This window comes from Chenopodium quinoa, unplaced genomic scaffold (assembly GCF_001683475.1).
Source record: "Chenopodium quinoa cultivar QQ74 unplaced genomic scaffold, ASM168347v1, whole genome shotgun sequence".
NCBI classification, from domain to species: Eukaryota; Viridiplantae; Streptophyta; class Magnoliopsida; order Caryophyllales; family Amaranthaceae; genus Chenopodium; species Chenopodium quinoa.
Genome location: NW_018743920.1, coordinates 6704336 through 6730501, shown reverse-complemented (window position 1 = coordinate 6730501; position 26166 = coordinate 6704336). Strand labels below are relative to the sequence as shown.

The 26166-nt window shown below is 37.3% G+C and overlaps 3 protein-coding genes across 3 annotated transcripts; all 3 read left to right on the top strand.

The window, feature by feature from the left end:
- Positions 1–389: 389 nt before the first annotated feature.
- Positions 390–5501, top strand: LOC110688231. The gene is made up of 3 exons (XM_021864950.1): positions 390–760; positions 4118–4445; positions 5163–5501. Exons 1-3 carry the CDS (start codon positions 607–609, stop codon positions 5374–5376), a joined length of 696 nt encoding a protein of 231 aa, XP_021720642.1. The 5' UTR covers positions 390–606; the 3' UTR covers positions 5377–5501.
- A 10544-nt stretch (positions 5502–16045) lies between these two features.
- On the top strand, positions 16046–17115 carry LOC110687631 (peroxisome biogenesis factor 2-like). Its single transcript, XM_021864270.1, is given in 3 exon segments — positions 16046–16494; positions 16496–16588; positions 16590–17115. Coding segments are annotated over 3 exon segments (450 nt in total). The 5' UTR covers positions 16046–16378; the 3' UTR covers positions 16831–17115.
- Positions 17116–19993: 2878 nt separating this feature from the next.
- Positions 19994–23951, top strand: LOC110688576. The gene is made up of 4 exons (XM_021865344.1): positions 19994–22238; positions 22324–22467; positions 22632–23525; positions 23599–23951. The coding sequence occupies exons 1-4, from the start codon at positions 20607–20609 to the stop codon at positions 23857–23859; spliced, it is 2931 nt and encodes a 976-aa protein (XP_021721036.1). The 5' UTR covers positions 19994–20606; the 3' UTR covers positions 23860–23951.
- The last annotated feature ends 2215 nt before the right edge of the window (positions 23952–26166 follow it).

Genomic DNA, 26166 nt, shown 5'->3' with positions numbered 1-26166 from the left:
TTTTGCCTCAATTTCTTTTTTAATCCGTCCTTTTAATTTTGCTCTATTTTGAACACATGAGACTACACCTTTTCTCTCACAATAATCCCATTAACCCACCACTTTTCTCTATCATTTTTTTTTCCAACGAAAAAATAGCTGAAATTATTGTTGTTGAGCTGAAATTAATTTTGTTAAACTGAACTTTTTTTTTATTGAATTGAGATTATTTTTATTAAATTTAATTTATTTAAAGGTATGATGAACCGGGCTTACGTCTAGGAGTAAAAATTAAGGGACGGAAGGGGTAGTAACTAGGAAGTAATTTTGTATGGTTAATTTTGTTAAACTACTGTACATGTCTAGATTTTTGGGTTTATCTTGTAAAATTCAGTATTTAATTTTGTAGGGTATATTGCTAAAAAGGTTAATTCGTCTACTCGTAAATTTGCTTCGATTAGAAGCCAACAACCCAGAAATCAAAACCCAGGAAATGAAAGCTTAGTACACTCAATCAAAATTCAATGTCGATACAGTGAGCAACACTAAAAGAGAGAAAATCTGGGAATTGTTAAAGTTTGAAACTTGTAAAATTAGGGCAAGAAATTTTGTGGGGTGATCTTCAAAATGAAATTTGAAAGCATAGGACCTGAAGATTTGTCAACAATCGGAGGGATCGCAACAGTTTCCCTTCTTCATTCCTTCATTCCTACTCATTGGTTGCCCTTTTCCATCGTTGGTCGCGCCCAAAAATGGACTCTTTCTCGCACCCTTTTAGTCAGTAAGTTCTTTTTTTTCATCATATTCCAATTAATCTGTAATTTTTGGTAATTGGGTTTCTTTATTTCTTGCTAAATCAATCTTTAAAATGTGCTGGTAAATCTAGTGGGTTTGATCTAATTTTTGTATTAATTTGCTTAATTTATGTGGATCTATTACTTGTCATTTATGGTATTAAATATTGTCAACTTATGTATAATCTATGTATTGTTTGTATAATTCTTTGTAAATTGCTTGTTTTTAATCATGTGATTTAGTTCTTCTAGGATTTGGAATTATAAAGTTCGAAATAGGTGGTTAGCATTTACACATAATGAAGGGTATATTGAGTTCCAAGCTTAGATAAGTATAGGTGGTGGGAAGAAATATATAGAGACTTCCATTTTCTAGTGGATGATTTTCGGCATTAGATGAAATCAATGGTTGTTTCTTGAGGCTTCTTCGGTAGGTAAAGGTATCCTCGATAGTGTAGTGGACTAGTGGTTCATTGTTAAAATTTGTTATGGAGTGGGTATGGAGCCATGGACTATGGAAGAAGTTGTATTGAGGGGTTTTGATGGTCATTATTCCTAATGTGAGTGATCTAAAATGTTCAATAATTCTCAGAAATCCACATTGAAGTCCAACATTTGTGAGATAATAAATTTCTAATAAAGTGATTGATTAGATTTGGTTGTGGACTTTTTCTCCTTAGGCAAGATGATCGTCTTAATATTTGTTTTTTCAGCTCTATTTACCAGATGGAAAATGTTGTCAATTTTTATGATGGTGCATAGCAAAAGTTATTTATTTATTTATTTTTTAAATGATTCTGAAACGTGAAAGATTTTGGATTGAAGGTCCATAGTAATTCCTGAGCATTGGAACTGGCAAAAGAAGAGCTGTTCTAGTATAAAGAAGTTGACCCTCATGTCTCAAAGAAGAGAGACTGTGGATTGTTGGTACTTAAGGGAATTTTAAGTGTGAAAGAATTTGAAATTGTTAGTAGGTTTAAGTTGAGAATGGATGCTAGTGTTTATATGGGGTTCAAATATAGATTTGCAGATATAGTTTTGCTCTTTATCAATATTATTGTTTTTAGGGGGAATGGTGTATATTGTTCTATTCTGTTACTTTTTGGAGCAAGTGGTTTTCTTGAAATGATATTATTTTTAGGGTGAGAATAGTTATCCAGAGGCAATCCTTACAGTGATTGATAACTTGATAAGTGATGGTCCAACACAACTTTTACTAATCCATAGACTGAGAGATGTCACTGAGAAGGAAGAAGGGGAACTACGTATTCAAATTTGCTGAATCCTTTAGCTGCATGAGAGTCTGTATCTTTGGCATGACCTTATATGCTTATTCAGAGTGATGGAGCTTCAAAAAAGGCTGACTAATACTAGACTAACTAGAGTCTTTACTTGGTTATAATACGAGTAGGATGAGTTACTTTAGAGTTGGTTGATGATTTTTTTACCTACCATCACTCTTGTATGATATACCTAAAAGGAGGACATCTACATGTTTAATCATTATTTATAATTCATAAGGCAACCAGAATTTTTCCCTTCTTAATTTGTTTTCACCATTAAATAAGAAAAAATCTGCCCTGTCTTGCTTTTAGCTATAAATCTTTAGTGATATACCATCACTCTTGTATGATATACCTTTAAGAAGGACATCTACATGTTTAATCATTATTTATAAATCATAAGGCAATCAGAATTTTTCTCTTCTTAATTTGTCAAAGTATGTATGTTCTTTGTACATCAAATTCATCTATACACCAATATTTTCTTAATTTCTTTCTCCTTGAGTCATGAAACATTATGACTGCACAACTATGGTCAAGATGGAATCAGAAACCCACATCAAAAGGTCTATCTAGTACCATGACATGTCAGCCCAGGATTAAAAGACCCCATTTGCAAAGCTGCTAACTATTTTTAACACAACCATTTGATAGCTGAGACAATTACAAATATGTAAACCTAAAAAAAAAAAAAAAAAAAAGAAATTTGTTGGCCACAACTTTGCTACCTGCATAATTTCATATTTCCAATAATGGCTTACTGAGGTCCTCTAATCTCTTCTAGTCATCATTATTCCACATTAGCTGAGACCTTGCACTAGTTGCCTTAAAACTTATGATTGACAAAGCATTGCTATAGTCAACCTAATTCTCTGATTCTCCGTCAACCTTCTAGTATTCTAGTATACTCAACTCCATTGTGTTCTCTAGATTACTTGGTTACCCTGCTTTAGAGAGTGTTCCTAGTTTGGCTGGTATATTTGTTTGTCTGCAAGTAGATTACTGTTCTACTCTGCTTTTGAACCTGTAAATAAAACAATTTTATTATTCCTTTTTTATTGGTTTAGTGAAGAATGCTTATTAAATTTTAAAAAGATAGTACACCAAGGGGGTGCCACGGCTGCCACCCATGTACAGGAGAAGGGCTTAGCTAAATAAAGTCATGTCCTCTCAAAGGTGATCCTCAGTGCACCTTATTGGAGCGATGCACACCTGATGATAAGTGAAAAAAAATTATGTGGAAAAATGCTGTGCACCTCACTGAAAATGCCTCAGTGCTATGCCCGTATACAGACAATACAGTCTATACACCGTGTTTTCTAGCTATCGTGTGACAATCTATATACTTTGTAAGTCCGTATAAATCATGAAAGATCTACTGCCTCTTAAACTTTAAACTTGAACTCGAAAGTTTGATGCGATTGTAATGGACTGGAAATCTGACTTGTATACTGATTTAGAGGAAATTTAAGGGGGAAAGCTTGGAAATTCTATTAAACAGGTTAATGATTTCTTACAAAAGTTAGTAGGTTTAGCCTACAAAGCTCATATTAGTGACTTGAGGTCACAACTCTCCAAATAGTGACTTCAGGCCACAACTCTCTCAAGGATTCACGTCAAAATTCTGCCTACCTACTCCTTTCTCCTCTCTCTCTCTATTTATACTAAAGCTGAAGACTCTAAACTAATAATACTAGACTACCAATATTACCCTTCCTTAGGTTAGTCTATTACAGTGAGCTAGCTCTGCTTTGATGATGAACGACTCTTTGAGCATCCATAATCATGCTTGCATCTCTCTGCATGCCTGGGTGTCAATTTAGCTTGTCCATAGAGTCATAGACCCGTAAATCCTGTACATTCTGACGATTGCATCTTCTGAAATGCACAGCTGCAGATTACTTGTACTGTATATTGTGGATGCACCCTTTTTTGTGAATTTGTCTGATTTTTTCTATCATGCTATCAAGTATCATCTATATTAAGCTGGCTTTTTAAGTTTTCAGAAGACTTTGCATGCCTTTGATAACACTCATTGTAGTTGACCTTCTCTTCATGCAGCTGTATTTGGAGCATGTTTGCATGTGATATCTACTGCACTTCTTGGCATAACAGCTGTAACCATGGCCAATACCATTGCGGGGGAAGAAACTGTGCATAAGCTTGCTTCTTTGCTACTTGTAGTACTTGGCGGAAGTTACATCTTGCTGTTTCTTTTAGGAAAGGGCGGCCATAGTCATTCTCATCATCAGCCCATGGAAAAAATGGCTGTCGCTGGACTTGTCCTAGTTCCTGCACTGTCACCTTGTGCAACCACACTTCCAGTGTTTCTAGCTGTTGGAAATTCATCCTCAATGATGGTCCTAGCCATCATAGTACTGTTATTCAGGTACAATGCTTGATTTTCATTAATTTACAGGTCTCCTTAACCGAACAATCCAAATAATGTGCTGGAAGGAAAGAATGAGTTCTGTTTTTATTTTGGTATACATTAACATTCTTGGGAATCAGATTATGTTAATATCTAATTCACTATGCATTTGTATACATTAACATTCTTGGAAATCAGATTATGTTAATATCTTTAAGGGCATCGTGAGACTGTCAAACTGGTCAGTACTGTCAATGAGGTTCATATCAGTTTCAGGTTAAAAATACAACTTACATAATTACAAATGTGAAAGAAAAAAAAATAATAAAAATTGGTATTGGTTACCAGTTTAGCTGAAATGAGCTATTATGCTGGGAATTTTATTTGGTCTTGGGTCAATAATATGTTGGAACTCCAAAAATTCAGGCCAGTTCTGCTGCCCTCACTTCAGGTTAACTTTACTATATTTAAGCATCATCCTAAGCTGCCTTAGTCCATGCATCTAGCCTTGGTCCCTTTCATTATGACTGTATTTGCTTTGTTTTACATTCCGTGGCTCCGTGAAATAACCTTTTAGTAAACAATCCATTCCCTGTCTTTATATCCAATTTATCCACTGCCTGAAGTACATTTTGCAGCACTATCATTAAAATAAAAAATAAAAAAAAAATCAATGAAAGTATTTGGACTACAGTTGTGTATGATGTTGTTTATTTGCTGACGTTGTTTTTGCAGCACTATCACTGTGATGACCTCTTTGGTAGCTCTCTCATACTATGGTGCAAGTCAGCTGAAGTTTCACTGGGTGGAGCGGTATGACAAGATTCTTGTTGGTTCAGTTTTGTGTTTGGTAGGAGTTTTAACTCTCATTTTTCACGATCACGACCATCATCATCATGATCATGGTGGAGCAAGAGAGCATTTCTCCAGAAAAGTTCTGAATCTTTAATTTATTTATTTTTGCTACTATGAAATTTTGTGTATTATTTCGGAACATTAACGAGTAAAAATTGTTTGTATAAGAAGCATTACTAGGTGTACTTGACATTTGAGATCAAAGTTTCTTTTTCTACGTATCTTGTCTCGTTAAAAAAAAAAAAAAAAAAAAAAAAAAAAAAAGCCCACTTTATTATTATTACTTCGTAGTCCGTATTATTAATAAGCAGAACTTTAAGCTTTAGGTTGATACAAATCATACAATTCCTAAATATTTTATTATTATTACTTCGTAGTTCGTATTATTATTGTTTGTATCAACCTTTTTTCCCTTAAAAAAAGGTTGGTACAAATCATACAATTCCTAAATATTTTATTTATAATAATTACACATAATCTATTATGAATTAACTAGGATGAGGAGGCAAAATTTCTTGAAGAAATGAAGGGAAAAGGGTTAAAGCTCTCTCGGGTTGATAGCTTGGTACTTGATGTCCTGCTTCTCTTACATAGTGGCGGATCTTGAAACTTTTTCTTTCGGGGGCCAATAATTACTAGCATAATTGTTAATTCATTAGTGACTTAATTTATTTACTCATATTATCAATACATCACAATTCACCATATTTTTTTTTTTTTGAAAGACACAATTCACCAATTTAAGCATTGAAAAAATTAAAAATAAGTTGTCAATTGATAGATATTAGTGAAGAAATAAAGAACAAGATACCGAAGACAAAAATGTACTCTATACTTTTAAGTGAGCAATTAATTAACCACGATAACCTCTCTTGTCTCCTAAAATTATAAATTTTCTTTGGAGCATACTAATCAAAATATCAAAGAAATTTAATTGCAAAAAAAAAAAAAAAAAAAAAAAAATGAAAACCGAAAAAATTATAAAAAAAATAAATTGAAACAATATGGAGTAGTTCATAACAATAACATCAATGATTTAATGTAAAACGAATTAAAACAAAACCTGATGTTTTTGAAGGTGCAAATACTTTATCATTGATGATTTGATAAGGAAAGAATGAGAGGGAAGGGTTTAAGGGTTGTCAAAGCTTTATTGGGATTTGGGTAGTTATAGTAGTAGATTACTGTAGTACGCTTATTATACATTTATACATACTCTGTATTTAGTCTTCCTAGGAAAATAAGAAACAATCAGTTTATTTTATTGGGCCTTTACCTGCTACTCTACTAGTGTACATTTTTTCCCATAATCTTTTAGGGCCAAGCCCCATTGAGCCCTAAGTAACATCCGCCCAATGATGAATACCAGTCCATCATACCCCACCAAATACCCTTCAACCTGCAAATAAATTAATAATGTTGATAATTAAATTATTTCACCAATTGTACCAGCTACTAATGTAACACTATCAACCAGAAAATAATTTGAATAAAAATGAATATTCATACCTCATTGTTACCGGATTTTCACGGGCGCCAACCAGTCTTAATGGGGAGGTTGAGGGCGTTTATGGCATATCGAGTCACTGTCACGAGTACTCGTTCATCTAAATCTCCGTTGAAAGTTGTCACTTTTTTTTTTTTTGTCAAAATTTAATTAGCATAGTACAATATTAATCCTTTTATAATCCATATTAAATCTAATAAAACAGTTAATTCAATATATAACCTGTACATCCAGATTGTGATGTTATCACTAATCAACTCCTTAATTAGAGGTAAAATCGTCAACAGTGCATCATGCTAGTCAATCATAAGGCTAAAATTTGACATTATATTAAGAAATTAATTAATATAGATGATTTAGTAACATTGCCTTTACGTACATGACATATTCTTATACAATGAAAATTTAAAATGGAAAATTTATGAGTAAACCAAACGTATACGTACGTGCATGGAGACCATGTTTTTGGATTATTCTTGGTATGAAGAGTTTTCCTCACTTTTTTGTTGTTTACGTACATGTCCACATAATAAAAAGAGTAGGGATCAAAGTTTTCAACCTGCATATACATATAATTTAATTAATTTTAATGACTAATTAAGGTATAACCTATCTATAATAATTCACTTTAGGGTGTGTTTTCTTCGATAACATACCGAATCATGCAGCTTCGACATATTAGTTATGCTGCATAAAGGATCATAGATGTTAAAAACATCAATGTTTCCCATATCTTCATCAGCTTTTTTACATAGTAATCCATACACTTTTTTGATAGAGATACAAGATAATCATCTAGCTAGAGTTATCTTATTCTCATATTCTGTAAAGATATTTAGTTATCATTTAGCTTTATCATAGCTTCCTTGTTTTGTGCATATTGTTATTATCTTTTGTAATCTTTGCATAGCTCTTAGTTTGTATAAATCTAGGTTGTACACTCTGTTTTAATCAATTCAATTAATTATATTCATCCTACATGGTATCAGAGCCTAGTTGATCAAACCACCTGATTTTTTTTTTTCCGATCATTACGTCCCTCATGGCCTCCAACTCCAACTCCATCATCCCCAATGATGCACAACCATCACACCCTCTCATCATTGTCAACCTTACTAATGTGATTAAGCTCACCAACCTTAACTACCTCTCTTGGAAACTCCAACTCGAGTCTATCCTTGTTGGTCACGGCCTCTTCCACTTCCTAGACGGCTCGCTGCCTGCTCCGCCGCCCACTATTACTACCCAAGACACTACTTCCCCAAACCCGGCTTACACCACATGGGTGCGCCAAGACAATCTCCTCTTTGGTGCTTTTCTTGGTACCCTTGAACCCAACATCTCACCCTTGGTCTCTCGTGCTACCACCACCAAAGAAGCATGGGACATCCTTGCTCACACTTTTTCTCGTCATACCCGGGGTTATGCCAAGCTCCTCAAAACCAACCTCAAATCCATCACAAAAGGCACACAGAGTATCACCGAATACATGAATGATATCCGTATCTGTGCTGACCAACTAGCTGTCTTAGGTGACCCATGTAAACCAGATGACCTAATTGAGCGAGTCCTTGAGGGTATCCAAGATTCTGCTTACCAGTTTGTCATTGATGCCACCAACAATCATGACACCCTCATATCCTTCGACGAACTCCATGAGAAACTTCTCATCAAGGAGGTTAGTCTTCGTAATGCTCCCACCCCCTCCCCTCTCCCTGCCACAGCTCACACTACATCCACCCGTAGCTACGCACCTCCTTCCTCCTCCACCGAATCTAACCGCAAGCCCTCATATTCTTATCACTCTCCATCACAACACAAGAAACCCCCTAGCAACGACAAACCCCCTGCCACTGGCTACAAAGGAAGGTGTCAGTGGTGCCATGCCTATGGTCACTCCTTGTATCGTTGCCCATCCTTTAATCAGCGTTTTCCAACAGCCAAGCCCACTCTCCCACCTCAATCTCGTGGACCCTCTCCTCAGGCACATGTCGCCACCGCATCTCCACCACCGTCCAACCCTTCTTGGCTCTTAGACACAGGAGCCTCCCATCATGTTACCCACGACCTCTCCACCCTATCCCTTCACCATCCGTATGATGGCACTGAAGAAATCGTCATAGGTAATGGTCTAGGTGTCCCTATTACTCACACTGGTTCCTTGTCTTTCCCTGTCTCTAACTCTAAATCTATTAATCTGTCAAATATTTTATGTGCTCCATCCATGTCTCGTAATATTATTTCCATTTCTCAATTATGTTCTGAAAATAATCTTACGGTTGAATTCTCATCTGATTTCTTCCTTTTGAAGGATCGTCTCACGGGGGAACATCTTCTGAAGGGACCAGTTAAGCACGGGATTTATGAATGGCCCTCTTCCTCAAATTTTCTAGCTTTCTCAACTACTAAGGCTCCTGCAATAAATTGGCACCATAGGCTTGGCCATCCATCTCTATCAATTCTTAGGCATATTGTTTCCGATTTTAAGCTTCATGTTTCAAGTTCTTTAAACTTTAATTGTAATGCTTGTCAATGCAATAAAAGTCATAAATTATCTTTTGCTACATCAACATTAGTGTCTCACGCACCTCTTGATATTATTTATACAGATTTATGGACCTCACCGGTCTATTCTATCGATGACTTCAAGTATTATGTTATCTTTATTGATCATTTCACCAAATATATTTGGTTTTATCCCCTTAAGAACAAATCTAATACTAAACTAGTCTCCATTCGCTATAAGGCCCTTGTTGAGAAATTTTTCAACAAACCCATCAAAATACTTTACTCCGACAATGGAGGGGAGTACGAGGCTTTAGCCTCTTTCTTAATGATTGATGGTGTATCCCATCTAACCTCTCCCCCCCATACACCTGAGCACAATAGTTTTGCTGAGCGCCGGCATCGACATATTGTTGAGACCGGCCTCTCTCTTCTCACTCACTCTAAGCTTCCTCTTTCCTATTGGTCTTATGCCTTCTCTACCACATCATACTTAATTAACAGACTCCCTACACCTACTCTGTCACTGAAGTCTCCGTATCACTGTTTGTTTGGCAAACCCCCCAACTACCTAAAGTTACGCTGTTTTGGTTGTTTATGTTATCCATGGCTCAAACCATACACCTCTCACAAATTACAACCTAAGTCAATGCCCTGTATTTTTATTGGATACTCCAAAACACAGAGTGCTTATCACTGCCTTGATCCTGTTTCTAAACACATATATACATCCCGCCATGTTCGTTTTGTCGAAGATGAATTTCCAACTCCTCACCTACCCTCTCCTGAGCCACGGCCCCCCATCCCAAGCCCAGATGCTTGGTGTTCTGTCGCACTACCCATCCTGCAAAACCCAGTTCTTAAGCCTGTTATCGAAATCCCAGATTCCTCTCCTTCGCACTCCTCCAACACACTGCCCCCCCTCCTCCATCCCAGCCCACTTCCTCGTCCTCTCCCTTGCTGCCCACCTCAAACGCCCAACCTTCTACCCAAGCATCCCCTACACCTACCTCCCATGACTCCACGCCCATTCCCCCCATGACACCCCTCACTTCCGCACTACCCCACGCTGCCTCTCAGCCTGCGCCCACCGAACCCAACCCCACATCCTAGCCTTCCGGCATCATCACCCGGTCTAAAAATAATATCTTCAAGCCAAACAAGAAATTTGTGCATCACACCACAAGCCAATCCAAGCCAGAAATTCCACGAACCATCACTCTTGCCCTAAAGGACCCGAACTGGAAAAAGGCTATGGAGGAGGAACTTGCCTCACTTCATCACCTTGGCACTTGGTCCCTCACACCTCCTACGGCTGCCACTAACATTATCAAATGTAAGTGGGTTTTTCGGATTAAATATACCAAACATGGTACTATAGAACGCTACCAGGCACGCCTTGTTGCTAAGGGTTTCCAACAACGACCCGGGATTGACTACACCGAGACCTTTAGCCCGGTTGTCAAACCCGCCACCATCGCATTCTTCTCAGTCTTGCTGTTTCACAAGGCTCGTTCATTCGCCAACTTGATATCAACAACGCCTTCTTACAAGGAACGTTCCATGAGGAGGTGTTCATGACGCAACCTCCTGGATTTGTTGATCCTCTCTACCCGTCTCATATTTGCAAGCTAAAGAAGGCTATATATGGTCTCAAACAGGCCCCGAGAGCTTGGTATTCTGAATTGGCATCATATCTCATTGGTGCTGGGTTCCGAAAATGTGTCTCTGATGTTTCCTTATTTATACTACATCATTCAACCACTCCCATTTATCTCATTGTGTACGTCGATGATATTATTGTTACATCTCCAGATCAAGCATCACTTAACAATTTTTTGCAGAATTTCTCCAACAGGTTTTCCTTAAAAGACTTGGGTGACTTGTCTTATTTCCTTGGTGTGGAGGTCATGCCCTCGCCTCAAGGTCTTTTCCTCAATCAACGGCGTTACATCATTGACTTGCTCGAAAAAATGGGTATGCTCGACTCTAAACCGGCTTCCACCCCAATGATTTTGACGGAACATCTTACAGCATCCTCTGGCACGCCACTTGCAGCTCCTAAAGATTACAGGGCTGCTGTTGGCAGCCTACAGTACCTTACACTTACCAGGCCGGATGTCGCCTTTGCTGTTAACAAGCTCTCCCAGCTCATGCATTTCCCGTCATCCGCGCACTAGACTGCACTCAAGAGGCTCTTACGCTACTTGAGTGGCACTCTTGATAAGGGCATCACCATTTATCGTGATACCACACCTATCTTGCATGCATTTTTTGATGCCGATTGGGCTGGTGATCGTGATGACTACACTTCCACTATGGGTCATGTCGTGTTTCTTGGTCGGACTCCTATCTCTTGGGCTTCCAGAAAGCAAAGATCCTTATCCCTCTCCTCTACAAAAGCTGAATACAGGTCAGTTGCAACCACAGCTACTGAGTTACTATGGGTCCGTAATCTTCTCACTGAGATGGGAGTCATGCTGCCCTGCACTCCGGTTGTTTATTGTGATAACCTTAGTGCAACATACCTTGCTGCAAACCCTGTCTTCCAATCCCGGATGAAGCATCTAGCTGTTTCTTACCACTTCATTCGAGACCAAGTTCAGCAAGGTACTCTGCGAGTTGTTCATGTCTCGACAGGAGATCAATTAGTTGATTTTCTTACAAAGCCGTTATCCAGACCGCGTCTTGATATCTTACTAACCAAGATCGGCCTTTCGAACCCTTCGTCCGTCTTGCGGGGGCATGATAGAGATACAAGATAATCATCTAGCTAGAGTTATCTTATTCTCATATTCTGTAAAGATATTTAGTTATCATTTAGCTTTATCATAGCTTCTTTGTTTTGTGCATATTGTTATTATCTTTTGTAATCTTTGCATAGCTCTTAGTTTGTATAAATCTAGGTTGTACACTCTGTTTTAATCAATTCAATTAATTATATTCATCCTACATTTTTTGCAGTATGTTATTATGAACCTTCATTTAGCCGCAAAACCAAAGGTTTTGTAGAGAGTTCTCAGGTGATTCGATAAAGTAATAGAACAATGTCTTCCCATGAGCTGGATCAACTGTTACATACCCCAATCGGTTGGCCGGCAAAGAGGTGATCTTGTCAGCCTCCATGAGCCCATCTTGTGGTTCAACATAAACCCGAGTTTCTTTGATTCGGGTTGGCAATGTGATCCAAGAGGCATCAAGGGAGGGTTCTTTTGACCACTTAGATAAATCGGTTAGTTCATCATAGATTTCATTTGAGGTGAATGTGTTTAACTTAAGGAAAAAATAGAGAGAAATTAATAGCAAGAGAAATTAATAGTGTATCCCTTTGTGTGATTACCTCCATTGAGCCATAACACCAACGGTTTAGTGGAAGAATTTAGCGGAGACTCCACAAAATAGTAAAATATGTATTTGCTGGATCTACGGATCTACTGAGCAAATAAAAAAAAATGATTGCACGCTGTACTCCATGTGAAGGAGAAAGATAAATTAAAATCACCACTAAAAAATAAATGTAATAACATACCTTTTGATGAAAGAATATGCAAATTCAAAATAATCTATTTAAATAAAGTAATCATTATTATATGGCAAATATGTGTAATAAAATTTATATGCAATATATTATATATTATATATTATACATTATACATTATGTTAAAGTTTATGTAATTTGTTTTATGTATTGGCAAAAGCAAATGTGATAGAATAATGGTGTATCAACCAAATACCAAACATATATTTTTATTTTTTTGGTATTAGTTGCGACGTTACACAACAACACCACCTCCTCTATATATATTCACTTCTTATTATTCTCATATCATCATACTCTTCTAAGCTTCACTCTATCAAGCTTTACACATTCTCCTCAAAACCTTTGGTTTTGTGGCTAAATGGAGGTTCGTAACTATGTATGTGATTGTTTTATTTCATGTACAAGTATAGATATAACATGATTTTCTTGAATATTACACAATAATTAATTAACATATAACTTTATTTCTACGTACATACATGGCTATATATATTTACTAACACTAAGAAAGTTACATCTCAAGACTCGGATTCTCTTCATTAGGAAATGACGCATTGATGGAAAATGGTCCTTTTAGGGTTCTACGGAACAAAAACTCAGTCTACCGGAATCCATTTGTATGGAATAATGGTATAAACGTACACAATACATTCTCCTTTCTTTCACAACAATTAGTAGTTATTATTTTACCATAATTTACAAATTGCTATATATATAAATTTTTATCAACATATCAAAAAACAAAAACTTGTAATAAATTAACAATTTAAGTAGTATTGGAGTGTTAGTATTAGTAGAGTAAAATATTTAGTACTAATAGTGTTATATTTTATCGTAATTTTAGGAATAAAACATTGCCTAATTAACATTTTATTTTTTAAGTAGTAGTGGTGGTGGTAAAAATGTAAAGTGTGACCATAACAAATTAATATGACTTTTAAAAAATGTGTAAATGTTAGTGGCAAATGTTATCTATTCAAAGTCTCCGGCCGCGGTGGGATTTTCGTATGGGAATGTGTCGACCACATACAACCGAACCGAGGATATAAGTACGGCTATGGATGCCTACACTTTTTTCGCCAATTGGTTTGAGAGGTTTCCGATATACGAAGGTCGTGAATTCAATTTAACCGGAGAGAACTATGCTGACCATTTCCTTCCACAACTCGCTTAAACCATTTTGTTTCATAACAAATGGCGAACAATAATTTTATCAACCTCATTGGCATTGTGGTAAATATGTACTTGTAAAGCTTAATTCTTTCCTTTGAAATTTATTTACTAATGTTAAATTAAGAGTCTGATTAAGTTTTCTTTATTTAATGTAGATGGGAAATGCAATGGTTGATGAGCAGTCTACCTATGCTGGAATAATTGATTACTTATGGTCGCATGCCATAATTTCTAACCAAACTCATGCTAGTATCCATCCATATTGCAACTTTTCTGATATTTTTTTCATCAAAAAACTGTATGGGTTACAACGTGAAAAAAACTGGTGAAGAAATGGGAGACATTAATGTTTTTAACATGTATGCCCCTTTATGCAACATTACTAACATGCCAAAGTTGCACATTTAAGTTATCGAAGAAAACACACCCTTAATTAATTAGTCATTAAAATTAATTAAATTATTATATGTATATGCAGGTTGAAAACTTTGATCTGTACTCTTTTTATTACGTGGACATATACGTAAACCAAAAAAGTGAGGAAAAACTCTTCATAGCAAGAAAAATCCAAAAACATGGTCTCCATGCAAGTATGTATATGTCTGGTTTACTCATAAATTTGTATAAGAATATGTCATAATCTTAGGCAATGTTACTATTCATCTGTATTAATTAATTTCTTACTATAATCTCAAAATTCGGCCTTATGTTTGACTAGCATGATGCAGTGTTGACAGTTTTACCTCTAATAATTAAGGAGTTGATTAGTGATAATATCAGGAGTTGGATGTACATGTAACATATTGATACAACTATTGTATAAGATTAAATATTGATTATAAAAGGATTAATATTGTAATATGCTAATTATATTTCGACAAAAAAATGTGACAATTTTCAGCGGAGATTTAGATGAACGAGTACCCGTGACGTCGACTCGATACGCCATAAATGCTCTCAACCTACCCATTAAGGCTGGTTGGCGCCGGTGGAAATCTGGTAGCAATAAGGTATACATAATAATGTATGCGAATTATTTTGTACTTATTTTTTTTTTTTTGAAACCACTTGCAGATGATAATATTAATAGAGGTCAAAATATTCTTTTATTATTATTATTATTATTATTATATGTGAGATGTGCATGATTGCACAGTATGTAGCATATTTGAATTACACAAGTATTATATGTAGTCACAAGATCATCGTAATGGATAGTGCATCTCTCTCGATTTTGAAGAATCTTATAACCAAATTCAATTAGATGTCCTTAGCTTGATAAGTTGGGATATGATCTTGGCCTATGTTTTTTGACTTAGCAAAGTTAATTGATCCTTAATTAACAATTAAGAAATAATTAAATGACATGGACCATTGAAAAAATGCATGGAACAAAATTAAATTGAAAGAGTTATAAGAATATAAATGACATGAAGCTATGAAAGGATAGACCAATAATGAGAGTATGTTATTGATAGACTTGGTTATTGGACGGGTTGAGTCAGGATTAGTACGGGTCGGATCAAAGTGAATCACATTTTATATGGCCAATAGCGGGTGGGCCCAATATAAATCACGGGTTAATATCAGGTTGATAATAGGCAAACCAACAAACTATCACTTAAAATAAATTTTGGACAAAATCATAATTAAGTATAATGAATACGATAATATCTACGTAATTTTTTTTACATCATTTATTTTATTAATGTATTAAATTGGACAAATATTTTGGCTTTATATTGACCATACTCAATAAGGACCCTGTCCATTAAGAATTCTTTAAACTTGAATTGACCCTATTATTTATTGGACTACCCTACCTAATAACCAGGTCTAGTTATTGAATGATAAGAGTAGGACCCTTACCTAAAGGACAAGAGTAGGACCATTGCCTCCTAAGCCAAACTTTGTACTACCTCCGTTTTTTTTATGTGCAACTTTTGCCATTTTAGTCCGTTCACTATTATGTGCAACTTTCTTTTTTCATTCTATTTTGGGTAAACAAAAACCCTAAAAATTACAAATTTGCCCTTACTTAAAAATTCAGATTTTCTTAATGTTACCCTTTTTTTTATTTAAACACAATAACTTTTTTGTCTAATCTAAAATAATTAACCTAATTTTACCCACCCATTTACTCATCTCTCTACCCACCAGACACCACCCATTCACCCTCTTCATCTTTGCTCTTCATCTCTTTCACCTTCACCCTCATCCTCTTCATCTCTTTCACCCTCACCCTTCATCTCTTTCACCCTCCTCCCTCAAAAGTCACGACCACCGCCTTCTCTTGTCTCCATTCTCTTATTCCTTGTTTATTCTCACTTTCTCTCTCTTCCCCTATTTTTCTCTCTCCTCATAATATCCATGGACACCCCTCCAGATTGGGATCTACTCGCCGTTGTCAGAAGCTGCTGCTCCACCACCACCACTACAACCACCACCACGGCAGATCTAGAACCTTCTCCATCAATTCCGCCACCTCCTCCATCGTCGTCGTCTTCGCAATTTACCCTTCCTCCTAAACTACCTCAGCAACAACAACAACAACAACAACCGCCTACGCAACAACAACAACCTCCTCGGCTTATTTGGCGTCTTCGGTATCTTCGCCTTCTTCAGTCATCACTGGAAGATCTTTTGGAATTGTTGAACAACAACAACATCAACAACAAACGCAGCTTCGAGGATTAATTAAGCCTTCTCATGTCATTTTTGGAACTTCTTCTCCTTCTATTGCTGGAAATAATGCTTCGCAAACTCCGAGAACTAAGAAAAGGTTGGTTTTGTTTGGATTAATTTTTCATATGAATTTGTAGATTGGTGTCAATTTTAATGGGTTTTGTGTTGATTTTTGTAATACAGGAAGAATCTGATGAAGAAGGTGTGTCATGTTCCAGCAGAAGGTCTTTCCTCTGATAGAGGTGGGTTTGAGAGGTGGGGTGGTCTGGGTTGGAGGTGGTTAGGGGTGGTGGTGGAGGGGTATGTTAGATTTCTGGGTTTTTTGGTTAGGGAGGGAGTTGCCGGAAAAAGGAGGGAAAGACGTGAGGGTGGTGGTGGTTTCGGGGGGTTGGTTGTGGTGGTTTTGTGGGGGTGGTAGTGGTGGTGGAGAAGCCGGTGGTGGTTTTGGTGAAGGCGGCGGCGGTGGTGGCTGGGTATGGTGGTGGCAGTGGGTGGTTTGATTAATTAACCAAACATTCTCTCTCCACCTTAATTACATACTCCTATAATATATTAATCACCATTATACTATCTTAATCTTTACCCTTCAATCTTTTGCCTCGTCAACTGCAACTTGCCCCAAAGTTGCACATTAAAAAAAAACGGAGGTAGTATAAAATTATGATGTAAAAGGGCTAGGTGAGTACCGTTTAATCAACAAATAAAAAAAGATTCACATACAATAGCCACTACCATATAGAAGTGGACTATAAAGACGGATTTTGCAATAAAAAGTTGAAGAAATAAAGCAAAAATACAATTGTTGTTAACTAATGTATTAGTCTATCAGCTAATAATTTGCAATTTCTCATAATTATATTCCCATTATTGTACAATTTTTGATATGAAAGACACCGAACATCATCACATAATTATATTCCATTATTTGAGGTATTGATGTAGAAGACTTCAAAATATTATGTCCCAATTTCCCATACCAATTATTTCTCGCTAGCTCGTCCCAACTTTTTTCCCTAGCTAGCAACCTTCCCTAATTTGTGGAATTAGATAAATGTAATAAAATCATTTGGACCATTATTTTATAATGCCCTTATGTCATTTAATTACATTTTTAAAAACTTTTAAATATACTTACTACGAGTACATTAAATTTAAAAGTATTGCTACGTTATTTTATAAGTAAATGTAATAAAATCACTTGGACCATTACTAAGCAATTAATAATGGCACAAAGTATGCTACGGAGTACATTGCTACATTGTCCTTATTAACACTCCCCTCATTATATTATAAATAAATTCTTTCTCTGCTCCTTCGCTCACCATTCCATCAATCCATCCCCTACAACAAGCTCACACCTACATCCTCCTTTCTACTTAATGAGTGCGTTTCTAATGTTAATTACGGGCCTTTACGACAATGTTCTTCAATTGGTCATGCATTCCTACAACTCGGGCCTTATAGAGTTCAACAAGATGGGAATTGAAGACACTCCTTTCGAACCCATACTCATGGCATAAAGGTATCACATTATCTAAATACACAACTCTATAAAAAAAAAAATTAGAAAATTTAACAACAACAAACCAACATTTGCCCCATTCTATCAAATGAACAAACCTTTAAATCTTCCCTAAATAAACACAAGTTTGCATTTTTTCTTCCAAAATAAACCCAAATGACCTGTGACCTGTACAGCCGATCATTTTTTCTAATTTTCCTTTAATTATTATTTTTTTTAAATTAAAAACCTTTAATTATCTTTTTCAAATTAATAATTTAAATAAAAAATAATAAAAAAAAAAAACAGATCACTCTCCCTTCACCTCACTGCCATACAACCACCACCATCATCAACCACATGCAACCATGTCATGGCCACTCTCACCCCCACCCACCACGAAACTCTCTAAACACGCCGGAAAAACCTCCTAACCATCCCGAAAACCCAACCACAACCCGAAAAACTCCTGACAACTATCCCCCAATCCTGAAAACTCCTTCCCCAGCCTTGAAAACTCCTCCCCCAGCCCAAAAACCCCCACCCCAGCCACGAAAATTCCACCTCGAAAACCCCTGACAACCATAATCATGCCCCATCGCTGCCAAATCCCCCACCTCAAAACCATTAAGCAACCATAACCATCCCCACGCACCCTACCCACCCACAAATCAGGCACCTCGAAATAAAAATAAAATAAAAAAAATAACCATCCCCACGCACCCTACCCACCCACAAATCAGGCACCTCGAAATAAAAATAAAATAAAAAAAATCGAGTTGTTCAAATTTAATCACAAGAATAAATTCGAGCAACTAAATCCTAATTTCTATCACAATCTACCATTTTTTCAACGATTAAGCTCGTCAATTTAAGGTGTATTTTTTTTTAATTGTTCTTGAGAGTTTGTGATGTTTTCCAGGGTTACTGTTGGGTTTTCGGGGGTTGGATGGGTTTTCGACGCCTTGGAGTGGTGGTGTTGGGTTTTTAATGACATGTGGATTTTTACCTGGTATAAAAGGTAAGGTGACTTGTTGGGTTCATTTTGGGAGAAAAAATCCAAACTTGTGGTTATTTTGGGAATATTTAAAGGTTGGTTCATTTTGGGAAAATGGGGCAAATGTTGGTTTATTGTTGTTAAATTTTTCTATTATTTATTATACTTCTGCTATATTTAGCATCGTACACCTTAGTATAGAAGATATTATTTTTGTTCTAATCTTTCTTAAAATGTGATGCAGGACCCAATAAGAACCAATGAGTCTAGTTCAGACTCTGATTTGGGTTTTTTCATTTTTACCACCTTCAAATAATGACTTTGTCGAATTTACCACCTCCAAAAAAAAAAAACATTTACTTTACCACCTCATAAAAAAAATAAACATCAGTTTTACCACCTCATCTGAGCTCAGGTGACGGAAAACGCTTGTGGGGCCCAGTTAACTGTCACTTCCCTCCAATTTAATTCTTTTAAAATCGATTTCCCTCTGTCTCCTCCTTTTCTCACCTTCCACCTTCCATAATCAATGTCTCACCAAATTTCTCACTTCCTCATCAATTTTCGTCTCTCTCTCCTTTGATTTTTCTTGATTCTCATTGTAACTGCTTCTCTCTTCTTTGATTTTTCTCTTTCTCTCTATAAAAACTGAAACCCTAGATCAATTTGGGTGGTTGAAATCGAGCTGGAACCACAAAATTGCAACACATCAGCTTCTGTTGTCATCTTCCACAGGGTGAGGGGACCAAAAGCTTGGTAATTTGCTGACAGAAATCGAGATTCCTGACTACAAGAGGTACTTTAAACCCTTTATTAGTACATTTCGTTGGATTTATGGTTGTCAATTGGGGTAAAGTATGCCTTTTTGGGGAATCTGTGAATTAAAGTATTATAAACCCTAATTATGCGAATCTTTGACTGAATTAGAGTGTGCATTTGTTAAATAATTAGTTAATTAGATTTACTTGTTTACTGTTAATTTAGTGCATAGTCAATGTGAATTGCTTTTACTTGCTGTAATTGGTGAATTGGTTGTTGTTGTTTACTGTAATTACTGAAATTGGTTATTGTTGTGTGTGCTTTTGTTGGTGTTGTTACAGAATGGACATAGTGGACTTAAAAATTACAGTAGGGGGTGCCTTTATACCTTCTTTAGCTGGTAAAAATAGGAGGGTGTTAACTTGGGATGGTGGGTGGGTTTATTGGATGAGAAAGGTGGAAAAAAATAAGATAGATGTACACTTTTGAGGCAAGCAGCTATACATGGGTTTGTGTATGTGAATGTGAAGGTTCCTAGGGGGTTTAGTTGCTGGTATAAACAAAAGGGCAAGTCTTGGGTGAATGGTAAAAGGGAGCTTGTTGATGGTGAGGTGAATGGTTTCCTAGAGTCGGTGAACAAAGAGGGGGCATGTGAGATGTATGTTACCAGTCATGAGCCAATTGAAGGGACTAACAAAACACCCTTCAAATGTATATCTGGGAATGAGCTAACCCCTGCACAAAGGAAGGAACTGAAAAAGAGGTTTGGTGGGCCTAAAGTATACAAACCCAGCCCAGAACTTAGTAAGCCCACTGAAGAAGAGCCATTTAGGAGAAGCCCTAGGTTAAAAGGCATTGTTATACATGACAGAGAGGCTGAGGAGAGGCTTCCTAGGGCAGAGAAAGTGAATGCTAATACACATAAAGGGAAGGGTAAACTCACTGCTGCAGATAAGGGTAAGGCTAAGGTTGGGGATGAGACTGGAAATTTTGCTAATTTAGTGAGAAAAATAAAAGAAAGAGTGAGGAGCTTAAGGGATGACAGTGATGTGTTTAGTGATGAGGATGGTGATACAGAGTCTTCTGATTCTGAGTTGAGTGATTTTGAGTTAGAAGTTGATGAGGGAGAGGAGGACTTATACTCTGATGATGATGAACAGTGGTTGAAGAAAAATTTAGACCATATTAACAGTGAGGTGAAAGGCAGTTTGAGGGGAGTTACTGAAGGAGGGGATCAAAGTGATGATGAGGACACAAGGTTTGACATAGAAATAAATCTACAGAAAATTGAAGTGAGGGTTGAAGAGGAGGCAACTTGTGATTCTGATGAGCTAAAGACTGTGGAAGGTGATTCAGATGATGATCAGGGTAGTGTTACTTGGTTTAACCCTGAGACAGACTTTGAAAGGGCTATCAAATTTGTAGTTGGTCAAAGGTTCAGTGATGTGCAAACAATGAGAAAAGCTTTGAGACAACATGCAATTGAAAATAGGTATGAGTATTACCTTCTTCACAATGATTCAAAGAGGCTAACAACATATTGCAAAAGGAAATGCAAGTGTGTGTATAACAAGAACAGTTGTAGGATAGTGAAGTGTACATGTAGTAAGGGTGTTAGGTGTAGGTTCAAGTTTTATGAAACAAGGCTTGTGAAATCAGAGGCTTGGAAAATTAAGACACTAAGGCTGAAGCATAGGTGTGTTAGGAGTAAAATGAACAACAAGGTGACAGCAGAGTTCCTTGCTGACAGGTACTTGGAGGAGTTCAGGGGCAACCCCAGATGGAAGATTAAACAGATTCAGGACAGGGCCTTGAATGACTTGGGGATCAAAATTACATACTCCAAGGCTTGGTTGGCTAGAAGCAGGGCAAAGCTTATAATATATGGCTCTTCATCAGAGCAATACTCAAAGGTTTGGGACTATGGGAAGGCACTGCTGAAATGGAACCCAGGGAGTGAGTGTAATGTGGTGGTGGATGATATTAATCAAATTGAAAGACCAATTTTTATGAGGATGTTTGTGTGCTTAGCTGCACTTAGGGATGGATTCATTTCTGGTTGCAGACCAGTAATTGGGGTGGATGGGTGCCATCTAAAAGGGGCATACCCTGGGCAGATCTTGGTTGCACTTGGAAAAGATGGCAATAATTCCATCTTCCCAATTGCTTGGGCAACTGCAGAGATTGAGAACAAGGACAGCTGGTGCTGGTTTCTGGAGAGCTTGCTCAAGGCACTTTGTGTGTATGACCAAGGAGATGGCTTGACTTTTATGTCTGACAGACAGAAAGTAAGTGGGTTGTGTTTGTGTTTAAATTACTTTGCTTTATTTGAATTTTCTGTACACTAACTTGTTAGTTTTGCCTTGTGTGTAGGGTCTCATAGAAGCATTTGCAGATGTGGCCCCCAAAGCTGAGCTCAGATTTTGTGTGAGGCATATTTGGTCAAATTTCAAACTGAAATTTCATGGTGCAACTTTCAAGGAATTGTTCTGGGCTGCTGCTAGGGCAAGCACTCTGGTAAGCTTCTATTTAGGTTCTTTTATGTCAGTTTTATGGTGAACTATAATGTATGCTAGGAACATTTAGTTTTGCACATATTTGCATGTCTTTCTATTTTGTGAAAACTGTATGTCATGTGTCTATGTTGTGTTGAATGGTTGTCATGTGTGTGGTTGTATCAGTTTGAGTTTGAAGTTGCTATGGAAAGTATCAATTTTTTGGATGAAGAAGCATACCAGTGGTTGTCAAACATTGACCCCCAGCACTGGTCAAGGCATGCTTTCTCTACAAACTGCAAGTCTAACATGTTGTTAAACAACATGTGTGGTGAGACATTTAATGCAGTGATTAGAGATGCCAGAGACAAGCCTATTCTAACTCAAATGGAATGGCTTAGAAGATATATGATGAAGAGGAGTAATGACAAATGGGAGGCAGCAAAGTCTTGGGAAGGTTTACTAACCCTATTTGTCAACAAAGTCTTTGATGGGTTGGAGAAGTATGCCATGACATGTGAGGTTATAGCTTCAAGGGATGAAATTTATGAGGTGAAATACAAGGATGATCAGTGCATTGTGGATCTGCAAGAGAGAAAATGCACTTGTTATAGATGGGAGTTGACAGGAATACCTTGTGTCCATGCATTTGCTTGCATAATGGACAAAAGGGATGATCCTGAGTTGTATGTGCACCCACATTACTATAGGGTGACATACTTGGCTGCATATGAGAACCCAATACAGCCAATGCCTGGCCCTAAGAATTGGGAAAAGGTCAAGCTCAGACAGCCTTTGCCACCTATGCTGAAAGTGCAGCCAGGAAGACCTAAGGCAAAAAAGAGAAAGCTTGAACCAGGGGAGGGCACTTCTGCAGCACCTGAGGGCAAGAAGCCAAAGGTGATGAAACAATGCAAGAACTGTGGTGGGTTTTGCCACTTTGCCAAAACATGCAAGGCTGAAGCAGCACCAGAACAACCTAACCCACCTGCAACAAATCCAAAGGGTGGGAGGCCACAGATGCAGACTCCTTGGCTTAAGGAACAGAGAAAGAAAAGTGAAGAGAAAGCAGCAAGACAGGTATTTTGTGTATTTTGTGACTTGAGTGTATTTAGTGGCTTTGTTTCTGAGTCTTGTCATACTGTGATTGCAGGCTGCACTGAAGTTGCCACAATATCAGCCTCCAACAACAGCACAGGCTGGGTCAAGTAATGTTGCACCTGCAACTGCTGTGTCAAGCCAGCCTGCAACAAGAACAGAGCCTTTGCCAACTCAGCCTGTTACCAGGAGCAACAGGAGCCTGAGTCAGCCCACAAGAGTGCCAACAACTACTCCTCCCAAAGTCAAAATACAGACCAGGTCCAAGCTTCATGTAATGACAAGCAAGAAGGACAAGGATCTCAATCAACTGTGACCCTAGGTCTACTCATTAGTATTTTGTAATAGACAACCAAGTTTATTTGGTAGTTGAACAATGATTTTGCACAAAGGTGCCTTAACTTTTGTCTCAGCCAATGTAAAACAATTAAAAACATTGTGTTGCAAGTACTAATATGAAATGTGATATGTTTCTACCAAAAAGTTCCATTTCTCATTGATTTTGTTAAAAGTAGTACAAGAAATGTCATCCCAACATCCACACATAATAATTCAACAAAACACAACATAAGTTGGGGATTTTTTTTGTTTCTAAGCATTCCTAAATGAACCTAAGATCTAAAATACATAGCCAGTACCAAACCAAAACAACAAAACACAACAATAGCATGTACTGTGAACATTTTCTTTGTTGTTGCATTGCTGCCATGCACTTCCTTGATCATCTTCTTCCTGTCTGAGCTAAGAGCTTTGCATTTCATCTTCAAGCAGTCAATCTCATTGAGCAAGCACCTCCTTTGTCCACTAACATCATCAACTTCCCTCTTCATGTCATTCAGCTCTCCCTTCATTAGTTTCTTGTCCAGCAGCAAGTTGTTAATCACCTCTGTTTGCCAAGGTGTTCCATCTGGTTGATCCACCCACTCAAAAGCTTTACACCCCCTTGACTCAGTCACAGGATCATAGAATTTGCAGGTCCTAAACTTGCGTCCTGGGTTCTCCCTAGTCCAAGCAGTCAGCTTAGACATTGGAACTCCACATTGGCATTTTTTCTCCTTTGAGGGTGACATGCTAACTGAAGACATTCCCTTCTGAAATTCAGTAAGAACAAGAATGAAATTAATTGTATTTGAACACAATCACCATAATATAACCCTAATTTCAGTAGCCAATTCACATAACAAAAACCCCCAATCTAATTTTATCTTACATGAACCCTAAGTATTTTAATTGAAATTGGGGTTTAATTGACCTCACAAAACGCCCAATTTATATTACTCTTAGCAAATGCAACATAATCACGCAACGAATTGCCAAAAAATTACAACAGAAATCACGAAAATTGCTAGAGAATTAACGACAATGGCATACCTTTTTGATGCTTGTTGTCGAGGAGTTCAATTGATTGTTTGATAATTAGAGGGTTTGGGATTGTTAAGGTTGCCCAAAAATACTGATTTGTGAAGAAAATCGCAAAAATTAATCTCCAATCTGCAAGAATTTGGTGTACAAATGAAGAACTAGGTTTAAATAAAAGGGAAATCGAGAGAAATTTGGGAAAAAATCAAAAACTAGCCGTTATGCTGGGCCCCACAAGCGTTTTCCGTCACCTGAGCTTAGATGAGGTGGTAAAACTGATGTTTAATTTTTTTATGAGGTGGTAAAGTAAATGTTTTTTTTTTTTGGAGGTGGTAAATTCGACAAAGTCATTATTTGAAGGTGGTAAAAATGAAAAAACCCCTGTGATTTTATAGGCATTTCATGCAAATCAAAAGATGATTGTTGCGCTCCGTGTGAAGGAAAAGTATACCTCCCCGGCCTTTCTCTATGTGTTCCTTATGGTGACAAGACACAATGTTGTTGTTTAACAACAACTTAGCCTAATTTCCAAGCATGTTTCATATTGGGGAAATTTGTCTAGAACTACTCGGAATATATGCTCATTTGTTAAGAACTAACCATTTTTTTTATTTGTTTACAACTACCCGTAAGTTTAAAAACGTTTGGGTAGCACTACCCATTAACGTTTTCCATCCAAAAGATCGTTAGTGGGCCCCACATTGTACACGTGTCATTTTTTTATTGGATAAAAAATTTTTAAAAAAAAATGGAACCCCAAACCCCAGCCACCAGCCCCAGCCGCCGACGGTCCCGGAACCCCAACCACCAGCCTCCACCACCCCGAAACCCCACCCCCTTCTCTCTCGCCGTCATTTTTCCGCCGATGCCGACCCCCCTCCTCATCCCAACGTACAAAAACGCCATTGAATCTCCATTGAAGCTCACGCATGAAAGCTTGAGGAACATCATTTCTTCACCAAATTTTATTAAACTTGTACCAAACTGTTCACAATTCAACATACAATCAATTAGAGCAAACAATTTTGTGAATTGCTTCACCAAACAAAAAACCCCAATTCAATTTTTTTAGGGTTCTTCACAAAAATTGGTGGTGATTGGGGTTTGGGTTGGTGGTGATGGTGGTTGTTTGGTTTTGTGAGCTGTGGGTTTTCCAGTGGAGAGGGGAATGGGGTTGCTGGGTTTCGGTGGCCGGCGGGCAGTGGGGATGGGGTGTTCCGGAAAGGAGGGTGGGTTTTGGTGTTGTCAGAGGATAGAGAGGGAG